The sequence below is a fragment of the Chinchilla lanigera genome, unplaced genomic scaffold, assembly GCF_000276665.1.
Source record: "Chinchilla lanigera isolate Chin_1 unplaced genomic scaffold, ChiLan1.0 scaffold00100, whole genome shotgun sequence".
NCBI lineage: Eukaryota > Metazoa > Chordata > Mammalia > Rodentia > Chinchillidae > Chinchilla > Chinchilla lanigera.
Window position 1 is genome coordinate 6,011,424 of NW_004955501.1, and position 17,695 is coordinate 6,029,118.

Here is a 17,695-nt window from a genome sequence, read left to right on the forward strand (position 1 = left end):
GCTAGCATGTACACACAGGAGCATGACTCTGGAACAAATATACAGTTATAATACTTTACTACATTATGGCTCATTTTAAAACTCTAAGAGATCACAGAGGTAAGCCAACAGAATGTCTTAAGTCAGGGTCTGACTGATTTCCACCCTTTACGCTTCTCACTCCACTCAGTACACATCTGTCCTATTAAGTCACAGGTGGGTACAGCTGAGCAGTGAGCCCATCTGAACTGGGTTTTTAAAAATATGCTAATAATAATCCCAGCACTCGGGAGGCTGAGGCAGAAGGAGTGCCATGAGTTTAAGGCCAGCCTGGGATACAAAGTGAGTTCAAGCCCAGCCTGAACCATATAGCCAAATCCTGTCTCAAAAAAACAGCTGATGAAAGTTAGAAAATAGATCTCTGAATAAAAAGACAGTAGTAGGATATCACCTGAAAAAAATGAAGAACTCTTCCCATTTAAGGAAAAAGAGAAAGAAAAGAGAACAGGAGAAAAATAATTCCCATGAAGATTTAACTGCATTCATAAGGAATTTAGATTATATAAAATAACATGTAAAAAAATATAAACTGTGAAGTGCTAAAGAAAGAGGTGTTACTAACTAGTAAAGAACAGATACATACAAATGTAAAGCTTGTTCTCTCTAGGTCTGTAATTAATAAATTTTCTCTACAGATTTCTTTATGGTTAAAAAACAATTGTGAATAATTCAGTATGTAACTGCAGTAACTCCGGCAAATTTTAAAGCTATAAACGGCACTGTCCTCCAACTACAATACTTAACCACAGAGCCAACCATACAGCGAATAGGTTATCCAGACCTTCCTTTCATCTCCTATTTCCCCACCGCACCCCCTGGCCTAACAGTTTTTTCGGCAGAAGAGGAGAAATTTTTAATTTTGGTACTGGAAAACAACTTTGATTTACTGGAGATTCAAGGGAACAATTAAAATGAGGGTTCTTGGTAGAAAAATTGATTGCAATAGAAGATACTCTTATGTAAGTAATAACAACCAAAAAATCCTAATGTGTAGTTTTGTAGCATTGTATGCTGTTCTATGAGATACTGCAAAGGGAGGGAGAGGAGGAATAGGGATGTAAAATGATGTAAGATGTGTTAAGTACATGTACCAACTCCCCATGATGAAGGTAATCATTATGTACTTCAAACATGTACCAATAAAAAAAATTCTTTAAATGGTACACTGTTCTTAAATGGGCCAGCAGGTAGTCAAAAGCTGTTGACTTATCATGAAATTCATAAATAATGAACTTCTGTTTCATTAGTACATTTCCAGACAGTCCATCAGAGTAAGTAACCTAAGAAATTTGTAAAACAGTAACATACTTTTTTAATCATGTTTTCTTGCTGTGACTCAAGAAATTCAAGTAGTTCTGCTCTCGTAGAATTGTTCCATATTAAGTAGGGGTTCTCTGTGTTGCTGTTAAGCATCTTCAAAATCTAGGAAACAGAACAGTACTATATTGTAACATTAAAAAAAATGACAAAAGTGGTCATTTATTTCAAATATTTACTGTATGCCAAGCACTATAACAGGTACCTTAAGTATAGTGGATTCCCATAAGTATCTTAATAATGCTAACAAGTTTGCTGACACCATCCATTTTGTATTTGAGAAAAGCAAAGCTGTAGCAAACTATTTTGCAACTAGTAAGTGGTGAAACTGGATTAAAAATTGAGTCTGAGAAAATCATACACAGTAGAAATTTAGGAACCCGGCAGATCACATGCACAGGCTCTGCAGGGTCTTAGGTCTGAGAGGACTCTAGCACCCAGGACCCAGCATGGCCACCATCCACCAGATACAGCCCTCAGAACTGAGCACCTTCCCACACGTGACTTAAGGTTCAGACTGAGGTACTTTTTTGTCTTACGGAGTTTGGGATCAAGTGTTCATTACAAGTGAAGTGTAACTCTTGTCAAAATATTTTCATTTGTGTGACAAGCTAAATGCCCATGGATGTATCTGACCATTTTTATTTTGTAAACACTACTTAACTTTACAGGAGCTGTATCATAATACAGTATTTCTGTATCCTCAAAAAAAAAAAAAGTACAATTTGAGTTTGATTTCATAATCCTTAGCATTTGGTCTGCCAATGTGAAAATTCAGTATTTCTTGTAATAAGCACTCAGTAAATACTTGTTAAAAATTACACCATACTTTGACTATATACATATTGTATAGATATACTTAAAATTTGAAAACAAAATCTCAATCTTTATGAAACATATCCCTATAAACGAAAATACAGGGGCTGGGGATTTAGCTCAGCGGCACAGCACCTGCCTGGCAAGTATGAGGTTGTGAGTTCGATTCCTGGTACCAGAAAAAAAACAAAAAACAAAAGGAAAATAAAATTTATAGAGAGAAAGATGGCTCAGGTTTTCCTGGCCAAAATGCGATTCAAGGCTGCACTAAGGAGTTCTGAGGCACAGATGATGACTGCTTACCATCTAATAAGCCTCGCCTTTGTTTAGGACTCCAGAATCTTAAGTGTAAACACAGACTCTGTGAAATTCTTTTATATTTTACATTTGAGAACCATAAACTAGGAGAGAAGGAGGATAGAGCTTCCATCTTACACAAGGCCATCCAATCCTTTTTTCAAATGGTGAAAGACTAGATAAGAAAAATGACTTAAAGGGGAAAAGAAAGGGGAGGAGGAGGAGGGGGAAGGAAAGGGGGAGAGAGAGAGAAGGAACGGGGAGGGGGAGGAAGAGGGGAGGGGAAAGAAAAGTAAAGAAAGAGAAGAAAAAGGAGAAAACAGAACCAGGCTCAGTCCTATGACTTGTAGTACTTTGTCCATTGTGAAACATCATTCCCAGGACACTTATTTTTTTAAAACTTACAGTGGGCTCCAGAGCTGAAAAACATGAGGTCAATTAACCCTTGAGGAGAAAGCTAAATTTGAAGAGATGTTTGAAGCACAGACTTACAATTAAACTGAATTTCTTGACTGAAATAACAAGCGATACTTTCAGTGTTCAGGTTTCCTAGAGTGTTGTGTTTTACTATTTAGAGGCTCCTGCACTATCGAAAAAAAAACTCCTGTAGTACATACCTCAGTAGCACTAACCACAGCAAGTTTTCTAGTAACATATGGTGTCAGCATGCCAGCTAAACTTTTCCTTACAGTTGGGTTTTCTGGGGTGGCTTGATCTTCAGACAAATACCCTCCAAGGCGACTTAGAGCATGGACACTTAGTTTGGCAAGGCTGTTAGCCACTTCCTATTATAAAAAAATTGAGACATTAAAGTAGATTTGTTATCTTACATAGATAATGCAATAACTTTATGGAACCAAAACTATATGGGATATTTTTAAGAAAGGAAAGAAAGGTACAAGAGCCCCAAACTGCTATCAGAAAGCTTATACATTTAGTCTTTTTTATTTAAAGGAAAAGCCATTAAATCTATGTGATGTCTTACATTATCACAGTCAGAAGTAGCATGGTGAGCAGGGGACAGGTAGGCTGCCTGCTAGTGGTGCACGCAGACAACATAGAGCAACGAAAAGCAAGACAAAAGAATCTCTATAAAAGTCAGGTAAATACTCAATTGTATGTGAAAGCTAGCCCTCATAAAGTTGACTGAATAATTAAGGAAATATTAAATTATGTCCAGTACATGCTATTGAAAGTTCCCTTGCCTTGAATAAACTTAGTTACTATCTTTTTATTTTTTTAAGCCCGTGTTAGCTATCATGAAAAATAGCTATCCTCTATGGGTTCTGGACAGTTGAAGTTTCACTTCCCATTAATTAGCAGCAACCTAACTGGGTTTCGGTTCAAATTCAGTACTAAAGTGATTTGCCAATTACCTGCTGGTTTGTTTCCTCACTTTTCTGAATGCCACTCTCTTCTAGTGTGTAGTCATAATTAAACAGATAACCAAGCAAATGCCACAAAACTCCAGCCTGAAATAGGTGTGTCTGCAGCCAGAAATCCACAGCAAAAGAACTGACACACTCTACTCCAAGGGCAGCTACCCGTGGAATGCCCTGAGGAAAAAAAAAAAAAACGTAATTAATTTACAGGTTAAAAAAATGATCCCAAGAGAAATTAGTTGTGAATGTATATCAAGCTATCTTACTTTGCAAAATATTTAATGTATCTCCCTTTACATTTTCAATTCCAATTTAAATCTAAGTCCTATAGCCCTTAAAGCCTAAAGTAAAGGCTGAGCATGGTGGTACACGCCTGTAACCCCAGCCCTTGGAAAGCTGAAGCAAGAGGACTGCCAAGAGTTCTAGGCAAGCTTATACTACACATAGTGGGACCCTGTGTGAAAAAGGAAAAAAAAAAAAAGGCCTAAAATAAAGGATACCAAATTAGTATTTTTGAGGCTAATGTCCACAAATGTGGAAATACTGCTTTCCTGATTTCTAGGGTTTTTAACGTTTAAAAATAGCAATAAGGTGTCAATAGTGACTCATGTTCCAGTGATATTATGTGTGTCCCTTTTGTGCAACTGTGAAAGGGTTTAACTTCATCACACCAGAATGTGTATCCTTCCTACACACTGAGGCTATCAAGTGGATGAGGACGTATTTCATCAGGTTCCTTACTTCAGGACACCTTAGACCACGATCAAATACCCTGTCCAGTTCCCTAAAATATCTCTCTTTCCAGTCACACAGTTCTTCCCTTAGCAGTTGTGGACTGGGGGGTAACAATATGTTCTGAGATCTCTAAAGCCTTTCTCACCAAGTAGAGACGGAACTCCAAGTTTAGGTTTCATCTGGACTTTCACTAGATTGACTTAGTCTAGCCTTTTTTATTTTCTCTCTGCCTCTCTTGCTTAGAAATTAGACAAGAACAAATTCCTTTAGATATGCCGTGCTAGTGACTTTTCCTGGCCAGCCTAGGAGCAAAGCCTTCACCTGCAGCATAGTTTCTGTGAAAAATGCTTTGAGATCCAAGCAGTTTACTTCCAAATAATTTTGGGAAAATAATCTGGCTACTTGACAAGGAAACCATTGCTAACTGCATTAAGAAATATGACCATCAACTCCACCTTGCCAAAGTAGAGCACTCGACAGAGGTCCTTGATGATGCCAGGCATTTCTGTGATCTTCTCTCGGCACTCTTCAAACTGAGCGGCCACACTGTAGCACTTACTTATGTGCCCACACACCTGCAGGCAGCACAACAGATGGGCAAAAGACAAGAGTCACATATGCATTCTTCACATAACACACAGCAGAGATCCAATCACCAAAAAATTTTGGATAATGCTTGATGGCATATATAATGCTCCAAAATTAAACAGAAGGTTTCTACTATGTCACTAGTCTTTCTCAGTAAGAGTTCTAACAGACTGGCAAACCATGGCCACTACAGCCCATGGAAGTAAGCAACCACGATCTGCTTTTTGTATCAACAATAAGCCAAGAATGGCTGTTATATTTTTAAAGATATGTGACATGAAACAAAAGAATATATAAAGGACTGTCTAAAAGCCTGACAAGCCAGGTGTGGTGGTGCATGCCTATAATCCCAGCACTCAGGAAGCTGAGCATGAGTTTGAGGATGGCCTGGGCTACATAGTGAATTCAAGGCCAGCGTGATTTACATAGTGAGAGCATGTATAAAAAACAAACAAAAAACACCAAAAGGCTGACAGCCTCAAATATTTCATCATCAAGTTCTTCATTTAAAAGTTTGCTGGCCTCTAGATGAAGGTATCTTTCCTCCAGCTTTTTCATGTGGCAGAATATTGCAATATTTATATAATGGATTTCACAACCGGATGACACTCAAAGCCAGTGTTTCTGAGTACTGTAAAACTAAAAATACAGTAAAACTTTTATATTCTAAATTTTGCTGGCTATATAAGGACTACTTAAGACATGCTCTCCAATCTTAATAAATTCATGATAAATTTTCTATCAAAGAATTCACCTATTATAACCTTTAAAAATTGTCAATAAAAATATGACATACGTAGGAAGGAGGTAGAGAAGAAAATTACAGAAGTGGGTGGAAGATATGTGAAGAGTGACAACATGACAAATGTCTGTAGCTGGTATAGAGACCCAAGGGTTCAGTATACTGTACTACTCTCTACTTTAACAACGCACTGAAGGTAACACATCACAAGTGATGCCTGAAGTGTGACACACAGACCTGTACACAGCTTCGCCCAGAGACTTATCAGAACAGCAGATTCACAGATCTCATGCCAGAATCGCTCAATTAGGAACTCAGAGTACAGCAAAGACAGAAGCTAAGTAACCCATCATTTAATGAGTTCTCCAGCTGCTTCTCATACATGTAAAGACTGAGCCACGAGTGTAAATGTCAGGGAGCCATACATTTTAGCCTCACCTGTACTGACATATCGCTTGGTTTACTAGAGCGATTCAAGACGGCCACGCAGCGACTAAATGCCTCCTGTAATACCTGCAGGGAAAGAGGTCAGCAGTGAGCTTTCTATTTTGAAGCAGAAGCCTGAAAGACATTTTCTGGCAGGAATAAACGAACATTTTAAAAATTATTATTTATTTTTTTTAATTAGTATATGTTTGCAGTCCTTTCCTCGTGGGGAATTGGCATATATATATATAAAACCTTAATTCTTTTAAATACCCTTTTAATGTAAGATATTTTACACCTAAATGTTGGCTCAATTAATATTTATTAAACAAACAAATGAAAGACTTCTAAAAGTTCCTTTTTAAAAAAATCTTCCCAAAACCTAGTGTTCTGTACCCAATGTTCTCTAATTCGTATCAAAAATTAAGCTCCAATCCTACTTTTAGTTTTATCTAGAATACTGAGAATATTGTATTCTCAGCTGGAGTAAGTTAAAGGGGAAACTATCTCAACTACATCTGTACTCTGAGTGTCATTTAAGGTAGCCAAGCTAGCATAAAGATAAGCCCAGAGGTCATCTCTCTTACCTCTATCCCATTCTCCCTCCTGAGCTCCTCCGCATTGAGAGCTGAGCAGTTGACCGTGTGGAAAGCTAACTCCGCAGCCGCAGGCAACAACGGGGATTCTTTTGAGAAAAGGAGGTCATCTGAAGTTTCCATCTTTATAGTCCTAATTAGCATGGGATAGCCTGCATATTTGTAAGGCTGTAAGTCTGAAACAATACAAGATTAGTGTTAGGAAAAAAAAAACAGATTATGCCATGGCTTTAGATGAATTTTGAAACTATGTTCAATTATGGAGCCTTAAAAAAATAACTTCAGTTTGAAAAAAGAAGAATACCTTAAACCCAGTATGAAACGCCTTGGATCTTTCCTTTTTAGTAAACTTATTTGGTGCATTTCTCGAAAATGTTTCCAATTTTTAAAAAATATTTTCTGGTAATGAACTATAATTGATTTTGATCTTTTGCAGAGTACCTACTTTTTGTTATCCACGTGTGTGGCTTTTTCCCCTTTTCATTTCATGACAGAGGACTGAACCTCTGTGCTTTTGCACTGAGCTACAGCCCCAGCCACTTGTCTGAGACAGTCTTTCTAAGTCACTACTTTGTCCAGTCTGGGCTTGAACTTGCAATCCTCCCGCCAGCGCCTCCCAGAGTGCTGGGCTCCTAAGTGTGTGCCACCATACCTGACTTTGTCACTTTTCACCTGATGACCGCAAGATACAGCAAATGCATCAGAAATTGTATTAGTGTTCATGATACACATCATTTTACAAGAAAAAAGTTTTCAAGAAGGTATCTTATTTAAATAAGAGTGAATACTGTACTCATCTTTTTGGATAACAAATATACTTTTCTTTCTATTTTCTCCTTTAAAATAAACTTTTGAAAATATTTATTATTAGGACTATAAAACAGAAAGTTAAGAAACTATTTGGCTAATTCCATGTTTTGATAAGCCAACTAAAAGCTAAAGGTAGCATATATAGGTGCAAAATTACTTTTTTATTATTTTTGTTAGTTTAAAAACTAATCTATTATGAATACAAAAATTAACTGGCCGTATTTTGTAAGTTCTTCTGTAATTCCATTTGAAATCAGAAAGCCTTTTGCCTTTTGAGACTGACCAATAATTTACCTTAAATGAAAAGTCATTTCTAAAATGGATTTTAAAAAAAGCCTTTTAGACTGGTCCCAATTTTCCTCCTCTGACACACACATACATACATGTGGTAAAAGGAAAGAATGAATTATGAATCCTATCAGATAAGAAACACACCCCAGTACCTAAAGAGTATAAATTCCATGTGAAGAATAGAAGACAGCTTTGATAACAGATAAACCAGTGCTAAACCATAACTGTACACTATAATTAATACAGCTATTAGCCACTGAAAAGTAATTAAGGATTTTGAAAAAGATTTCTAAACTTGTTCTTAGTAGTCAATGCCACAGAATTAAAATATTTTCTACGTGTTCTGTTCAACTTATACAATAAAGTAAATTAATCACTTCTGCTTAAGGGTCAAACTGCCAAATTCTCAGGCTGCCTTATGCAACAATACTTAAACAGTGCTTTCTTTCTTTCTTTCTTTCTTTCTTTTTGAGACAGGGTCTTGCTATGCAGTTCAGGTTGGCCTTGAGCTCACTTTGTAGCCCAAGTGCTGGGATTACAAGCATGTGCCACCACTCTCTGCCAAACAGTGTTTTCAATTACCTGACACTTGTTTATCTCAGATCCCTACTGTCCTCTCTTCCTTCTCCAACATCATCCCACTGTAGCAAATGGGTTTCCCACTTTCTGCTGTATGTCAAGTTCTATTCCCAAGCCAATGGGCATTTACCATAGGGGTCTCAACTCCCACATCTCCAATCTCCATCTCCAACTCCTCCATCTCCAAAGCATGAAATGTTTTCAAGATTCTCCTGGCTTTCTGGGCTGCTACTATTAGGGCTACCACAATGACCTTGTAAAAATGCCTGAGAAAGCTACCCAGAAATCACACGATTTCATCAATACCAGTGTCCTTCTAACTGTCCCACAGGACTGGAGGATCTTGTGAGCCACCATGGGAAACGGGGTATGTGAGAAGTAGTATATGGTCATCTAAAAACTTTCTACTGCTTTTTAAAACCTAAACATTCTTGATGTTTTTGACTATCTGAGGCTTTTGGAGTTAGAATAGTCACATTAGTATGTATAATTTAACAACATTACATGATTCTTAAATTCATTGACTACCTTAGATTTCATCTAGTATGATTGCTGCTAACTGGTTAGACACAAAAACTAACCATTTAACTCCAAGAAATGGAAAGGTGACTAATGAAATCTTGTTGGAAATGTACATATTGAAAAAATATGGGTAAGAAGGGGAAGGCATAAAGCAAACCAACATTTTGGCCTCCCTTTAGAAAACTCCTCTTTTCCTGTCTCAAAAAATGTACTTCCAAGAATCTTTTGCAATAATAATTCTAAACCTATTAAGATCCACTATAGAAACCAGCAGCATGTCAAGCTTAGCTGGTAGGTAAATTAAAGCCTGTGAATTAACAAATGTCTTACCTTCTTTATGGCGGTTGAAGAGGATGCTCTGTGTTTTCAGAATTAAAATTATATTTTCTGGATCTGGCCCATCCACTATTTTTGTTGATTTGGTACATAAAAATTCATATGCTTTATTTACTTTTTCAAACATATCCTGTATATAAGCAAAAATAACTGAATTGTAATTCACAATATCTCAAATCACATATGCTTTACTTTTTCAAACATATCCTGTATATAAGCAAAAGTAATTGAATTTTAATTCATAGTATCTCATATCACAACTTAATACAGTTAGTTGGTAATTTACCAACAATTTCTGTAGTTGTTAATTTTTTTTGATTTAAGCAATTCATTCCAACTGTAATCTAGTTGGTAAACTGCTGGTGTAAAACTATTTCTTTCCAAATAGCTGTACTATTTACTGTTTAATGAATAGTTCTTCTAACAAAAATTTCAGATGTACCTTGTCAGTATGTCATATTGAACTGAAAGACACCAGACAGTGTGAGGTAACACAGAAAAATTACAGTAAGAGCTTACTGTTTATTGAGCACTATCCTAGGCACTGTGCTAAATGCCACTATTATTTTTTTTTTTAACCCTTAATGCACTGGAAAGCCATGTAAGAGTTTGGAGTAGAAGTAACGTGGCACAATTTGCTTGTTAGAAACACAACCCTGGCACAATGAAGTGAGTGGATTAGAAGTATAAAAAGTAACTAGAATAAAACTAAACTGAAAGAGAAAACAAAAAAAATTTAAAACTACCATTGTCTCATTTTGTTAATGTCAAAATAGCCATCTAATATGAAAACCATCTTTGTAAACACCTTGTACATGAGGATACTGCAACTCAGAGATTTTAAGTAACTTACTTAGAAACACAACTGGCAGCAGCATTAAGACTTACACCCATGTCTGACTCCAAAGTCTACTCTTAAAGCCGCACATGGATCTATATGCTGATTTTTGCGTCGGTTTCACATTGGTTTACTTTGATAGTATAACACAGCGCTTAAAAAATTTCTTCCTTTCTTGAGTTTTCTTTCAGATGAATTTTAACTGCTATGAGGTGCTCAAAAAGCACAGCAAACCCAGGCTTTTGATAAAAAATGTTTTGCCCAAAAAATGACATTTTTCTAATGTCACTTCTTCCTATTCAGGCACACTGTGTCTGTTTTCAATGAAAACCACTGACCTGACATCAGTAGAAATTAGTATAAGTTTCTAGCAATAGACTCTAAGTCCTAGTTCTAGTGGTTCTTCTATGGTTTTTACCTTTTATAAACTCTCATTGGGGGGCTGGGGATTTAGCTCAGCGGCAAAAGTGCCTGCCTGGCAAGCGCAAGGTCGTGAGTTCAGTTCCCGGTACCGGAGAAAAACCAAAAAAAATAAAAAAATAAAAAAAAAAATAAACTCTCATTGGACAAAGTGAGATCAGGAAATGCTGGCAACAGATGGTTTAAAATCTGAGCCAAATTTTCTATTTCTTTTAGAATGATAAGAAGTTAGATGTCATTGGAAAGAATGATACAAATACTCAAAGCAATCTGGATGGCAAGGGCGTCATCTATGAATCTAAGCTTGCCCTTACTCCTTTTAACTATGCTTGGGATTGCCCACTGGAGTTAATTCGTAGATAAGGATAGAGAATTGATTTTCCCGTGATAGTACATATAAGGGCAGACTTCTGCTGAACTGAGGAAGGAGGGCTTCCACAGAAAACATGGGCATATGGCTAGAAGCCTATTTAAACATACACTAAATATATATCATGAGACAGATTCTGGCACAGAAGGTGGCATTATTTCTCCTTCTAAATAATAAAAGAGCAAAAGACAGTCACCCCAACAGTCCTAATTTCAAAGGCAGTACATACCCTCCCTTCTGGATTCTTATCAGGGTGGTATTTTTGTGCAAGTCTGAAGTAAGCCTTCCTAATCTTGCTCTCATCATGCCTGTTAAGTAGAAAAATTGTTTTATGAATACAGTAAGGTAGAAAACATTGTTTTAAGATTCTTACGTATATGAGGACTTATATGTAATCATACATTAGGCAACAAATTAAACTCCCTAAAATTTAAGAGAGATTATTTTTTGTTATATTTATAGGTGAATTATCCACAAACCTTTTCATTCAAGGTTATTATTCCTTTTAAATTATAAAACTGTATTCGGGATTTGAAGAGCTAAGAAATTTTTTTAAAACTCCTATTTGTGGGCTCAGTGGCACAAGCGCCTGCCTGCCAAGTGCAAAGGCCTAAGTTCAATTCCGAGTACCAAAAAAACCCCCAAAACTTTTCAAAAAACTCTTTTCCCCAAAATGTTCAAAATACCAATTCAAACTCAACAATTCTAAGTCACTATATCAATGTTCAAAAAAACGTACAAAAAGTTTAATCTGTACTTGAGAAAATTCCTTTTAAACCATTTTTATCTAATATAACTAGTCTACTATAAAACTTTACCGATACATGACTACAGTAAATCTGCATTCTTTCCAAACGTATCATTTAGTAACCTAGGCACACTCTTCCTCATACATGACACAAATTGCAGGAGGAAGGAGAGAAACAATTAATAGAGTAACATGAAAAGTAAGCAACAGAGGCAAGAGTACAAGGTACTCTGCATACAATATGTCAATAAAAAAGAACAATGACTCTACCAGCAAGAACAGAAGAATGGAATTTGGTTAATAAATCTGTAATACATGAAAGGCATATAAATACAGTTCTGTATGTTATTCCCCACAGACATGTGAATCAAAAGAAAAGGCAAAAACGTTAAAACAATTTTGTCGGCCAGACATGGTGGCGCATGCCTGCAATCCTAGCACTCGGGAGGCTGACGCAGGAGGATTGCTGCGAGTTCAAAGCCAGCCTGGGCTACAAAGTGTGTTCAAGACCAGCCTGAACTGCATAGTGAAATCCTGTCTCAAAAAGACAAAAAAAAAAAAAATTATCTTTGATATTAACATTTTAAGGCAGGGCAGACAGTTAATACTATAATACTGAAAATTAACTCACGGTCCTTGTCCTTGAGGTAGATTAAGCACTTCATAAGCATCATCTATTGACATGGTAGGTGGTTTCTTTTCTACCTCCTTCTTCCAGGCATCAAGGGTATCTTTCAGAAGCTTAACCTTAAAAAAAAAAAGAGTATTAAAATTTATATTTACTAAGGTAAACTATTTCAGAATATAATTCTCAAGTTATAAAATATTTGTGCTGTATTTATTTAAATGAGCATTTTCAAGGCTATCCAAGTAACAGCTTTCTGAAGTACAAATAGCAAACACACTTTATTAACACTGTTGTATAGTTAGGTAGCAAGGTATTTATTACGAGGCTATTTCCCTCTTTATTTTTGTTTTTGTGGTCCTGGGGACCCACATCCCTACCTTTTTAAATTTTCAGACAAGGTCTTGTTAAATTGCCCAGGCTGATCAAACTTGCCATCACCCTGCCTCATCCTCTCGAGTAGCTAGAATTACGGATTTGTATCACCATGTCCAGATATTTCCTCTATTTTTTATTCTCTGACATTTTGTGTCTCTACCCTTACTTTTTAAAGAAACTCTCAGAAAGCAGAGAAATCATGGAATTAGTAGAGGATACAGTGTAATAAGAAAGAAAGCAGTATATTATGGTATGCTTTTAAAAGCAACCTAACAATAATTGGTATGGTGGCACTCAAAAAATGTAGAGGATAATAAACAAGCCGGTCAGCAAATGAAAAGAGATCTACTATTTAATTTCATGACTACAGACTAGCAAATTTAATTGTTGTATAAAATTTCAAGTACACACCAAGATTGAGAGAGATAGCTACATGATTCCCAGTCAATAAATGGTGGTGCTGGGCTGGGGATTTAGCTCAGCGGCAAAAGCGCCTGCCTGGCAAGTGCAAGGTCGTGAGTTCGGTTCCCGGTACCGGAGAAAAACAAAACAAAACAAAAAACCCAAAAAATAAAAAATAAATGGTGGTGCTGGATTTGAACCTAGATCTTACTAAAATACCATATGTTTTCTATTGTATCTCATGTTGATACTGAACAAGTACCAAAGGCTACTTGTTTTAATTTGCTCGCAGTACTGAAGAGGCAGTGATTTATGGTACAAATGCTAATTATAAAGCCTTTGGTAATGATAATGATACAACCTCTGCTATAGGAACAGAACAACATGGGCATCTAGGCCTACTTTATTCCAGGCTATGTATCCAAAGGTTCAGGTAAGAGGGGTCCAAAGGATACCATGGACAAGCAGACAGCACATACTGTTATACATGTGAGCAGTTAATGCTTTTCATGTGTGCTAGGAATACTCACAACCAGAGCCAGAGCCAGTTGGCTCTATTACTATTACCACTATTTTAGAGATAAGAACTGAGGGTTAGAGAACTCAGACAATGCAATAAATGTTAAATAGAGCTATTAATGGCCAAGTGGAAGCTCTTTCTCAGACTGTCTACTTCTAATACTCTTCATCTTAATTAATCTGCTATAAAAATAAGCTGTGCCAAGCTGTTACATGTTATGTATGGAATGTTATATATGCCATATGTATGGAACTGTTATATGTATGCAATGAAATGTTTCATCTTTATCACAAAATACCAAGATTGTAAAGTTGTTAATACTCCCTCTAAAAATTACCTTTCAGTTAGAGAATTAGCCATATATATTACACTGCACTCAGTTATCCTGCGCTTATGTAGAGGGAATACTTATGGAAGCATCACGGTTTTTACCATAGGAGGAAAACAGCCCTAGAGGCTGTTTTTAAAACTTAAGAAGGCACGAAGTAGGCTAACTTACCGGGTCTTTAATTGGCCAATCTGGAAACCGAAGTGTATCACAGAGTTGTTTGAGGTAATAAATATTACAAAATAGTTCATTTTCTAACTGTGGATAGTTGATAACTGGGATGGGACAATATTGATAAAGTGCTCTTGTATTACTCTGAAGACGAGGTGTGAAATCAGCAAGATGGGCAGCAATCTTCTCTATCATGAGGCGCCTACAATTACAGAAACCATTTAAGCATTCCGAAGGAATTATTCTACAGAATGTTAAAATAGTTAATCATGCAAGATAACTACACAGATTTTCCTTAGGATAACTCAATTACTGGCTTAAGATGAGAGTTTCAAAGTACGCTACTAATGGTAGTATCACTGTATAAAAATATTCAATGAAAATAAACTTATCTATAATATTTATCTGTAAGGAAGCTCTAAGAAAAAAAGACTGATACATTCTGTCCTTCCTATGGAAAAAAAAAAAAATCACCCGAAGTCAACTGATAGCCATGGAACTCAAATTTGCTATTATTTCAAAAAAATCTCATTACACGGTATATATGGTATTTATTTTAGGTAATTTACAATAGCTGGGACCTGGCTCCCAGTAAGCAGATACTTGATTTGGTTAGTACACAGTGATACAGCCTTTAGACGGTGATTCAAAAAATTTCAGAAGAGAAATATTATACACAAAAACTGTTGCCAATCTACTTATATTCCCAAATAGTTACTGTAATGAAAAACTGGTAGCCAGTAAACGACAGTGTACAGGTGAACCCACCCCCGGAAGTCCAACGGTAACCAGAGGGTGTGAGGTCGGCATGAGGAGAATAACTGACTCAGAAAATCAAATGCCAACCAGCTAACACAACTGATAGCTTCTACCCAAACAAACTACCTTGAAGCTGGACTTACGAGCTGCCAAGACTTTCCTGGACAGAACCCGGCTGGTTATTACCATCTGCTTTTTGGGCCCCTCCTTTTTCTGTGTTTCCACAGGCTATAAGAAGGCAAACCTTCTAGTAAAGGTTAAAGTGTGCTGGTTAGGTAAAAGTATTTTCGAAATACCTAGTCTGATCTGCTATTTGTGGGCACAATTTTGAATTAGTGGAGTGTAGTCCTATTTCCAAATACCCAAGACATGTGTCTTGATTTTTTCCCTATATATTCCCTACAAAATATTAGTTCACCTCCCAAAGTCTTATCAGTTCTATAAATGGATTTAAGAAGCACTAGTGGTACTTGGCCTAGAGTTCTATTAAGGCAATTTTGTCAGATCATGTTGAATACGGAAAAGCTCAAGGCTTTGTCAAAACCCATCACTCGATCTGGAAACTACTGTCACTTTAGATGAGGGTACTAACAAAAACATTTGTATTCAATAAAAGCCAAACCAGATGGCAAGCAGCGAAGGTTCTAGCACAAAATACTTTCAAATGGTTATTTACCTCATTTCACTGCTCCAGATTGCTTCGGGGGTATCAAATTCTCCTAGAAAAATCTCAGAAAACTTCTCAGGTTCATAATTTTCTAGGTAACAAACCATTGCTTCAGGTAAGATGTGCCCAAGTATACTTCTTTGAAATATATCTTGTCCTTTTGTCTTTAAAACAAAACCAAATCAAATGTAGTCAGAAATACTAAAATTATCTTTCACTTTTCTGATAAATGCATTATGTTTAGAGAATATTTTACAAAAGGCGCACAAGTAGAACACAGTGCTTCATACAACTTATCACAGAGGTATCAGGGTATAACTCACAATTGGACATTTATTTTCCATTTAAAAATTCAACTTAAGCTTTCTATGGGCAAGGTAACATAAGTAAGTAACAATGCCTGACCTCAAGTGCTATTATCTACATCAACACACACAGCTCAGGAAACTGTACAGTGCTAAGACAGCTGTCTGAGTGTCAAATATTCAGAGGATTAATCGGACTTACCTCCTCTGACTTAAAAGCCTGTTTGGTATGTGTGTATTTCAAGAACCTAGAAAGAAAAATAAATTACCTGTCAGATACAGGAACTGATCTTGTTTCAGTGACCTATTTCTAAAGACTAAATAAAATTAAAAAGGCAACTTATAAATGGTATTCTCAGATTAAATTCTGATTAAGGCAACAACATACATGTTCTAGAAAGATTTTTAAAATATATAATAAACCACGTAACAATATGAAAAATTACTCAATTTTTTATAAAAAAAGCAAAAAGTAAAACTACATGTTACATGTTTACATGTTGGTAAACACATATGAAAATGCTACATGATAAGATTCTTAGATATGGTAAAGTGGTATAATTCTGAGCAATCTTCTCCCTGTTCTACTGTCCAAAATGTTAAGACAGTCTTTAGGAAATTTTTATAATGAAAAATTAAATAAAAGCAATGATATAGTCATAAAACTCAATAAATCTGCTCATGTGTAATTCAAATAAATATTTTAGGCTGATTATCCTTTAAAGTTATTACCGAGCAACAGGAAGCACATTGGAGCCTGTGTACATCATGATAAAGAAAAACGCTCCACTCAGATACAGACGAGGTAACTGCGGGTTATCTTGCATGATATGATATAATAAAATAGCAACTTTCTCAACAAGGATAGGGTCAAACGTCAGCAGGAGCTAAAAAAAAGGGAGTAAAACGTTTTGGTTAATTATTAAAAGCTTACAAATCATTCGTTTTAGGTTTACATATTTTATGTGCTGAGGTTACCTTCTTATATAAATTATAAAAATCTGTGAGATTCTGTAAGCTTGTTTATCACATTCAAAAGAGATTTGAAAAATGATTCATTCTGTAATACTTAATAGTAACAATAAAATATCAATTGAGAATTTATTAACATATACTTAGAAAAAGCCAAAATATATCTGATGGTAGTTTTGTCACGATGTTGTGGCTAAGATGGCTATTTGGAAATCTTCCTAAATGGGCTTTTCCATTATTGACAAAACAAAAATCTAGCTACCTATTGAGTTAGCTTCAGTTCAGCTGCACTGACATGAAAAATCACATAAAGACTCCTTGAAAACTCAAAAAAGCAAAGTAATAATCAGGTATTAGTGGAATGGCATTAAAAAGTAGGTCGCAAAGTGCAACTTAAAGGCAAGAGGTAACATTAAGAATCAACAAATATAATCCTATCAAATTAAAAAGTTTCTGCAGAGTAAAGGAAACAACCAACAGAGTGAAGAGACAATCTACAGAATGGAAAAAAAGTTTTACCAGCTACACCTCAGAGGACTAATATCTACAATATATAAGAAATAAAAATAGACTTCCCCCCAAAATAAAACATCCAATCAAAGAATGCAAAACTGAAATTAACAGACATTTTTCAGAACAAGTGATATAAATGGCCAATACATACATGAAAAAATGTTTAACATCTCTGGTCATCAGAAAAATGCAAAATAAAACAA

The 17,695-nt window shown here is 35.9% G+C and overlaps 1 protein-coding gene across 1 annotated transcript in view; it reads right to left on the reverse strand.

Moving 5' to 3' along the window:
• Nucleotides 1–17,695, reverse strand: part of Dnajc13 (DnaJ (Hsp40) homolog, subfamily C, member 13) — a gene marked incomplete in the record, with an annotated part of 131,018 nt that overhangs the window by 31,017 nt on the left and 82,306 nt on the right. The window contains 13 exon segments of the mRNA XM_005406836.2: nt 1,348–1,461; nt 3,087–3,254; nt 3,846–4,025; nt 5,042–5,161; nt 6,355–6,429; nt 6,930–7,114; nt 9,471–9,606; nt 11,334–11,412; nt 12,484–12,599; nt 14,277–14,478; nt 15,712–15,866; nt 16,210–16,255; nt 16,740–16,894. Coding sequence (XP_005406893.1) covers nt 1,348–1,461; nt 3,087–3,254; nt 3,846–4,025; nt 5,042–5,161; nt 6,355–6,429; nt 6,930–7,114; nt 9,471–9,606; nt 11,334–11,412; nt 12,484–12,599; nt 14,277–14,478; nt 15,712–15,866; nt 16,210–16,255; nt 16,740–16,894 — 1,731 coding nt within the window.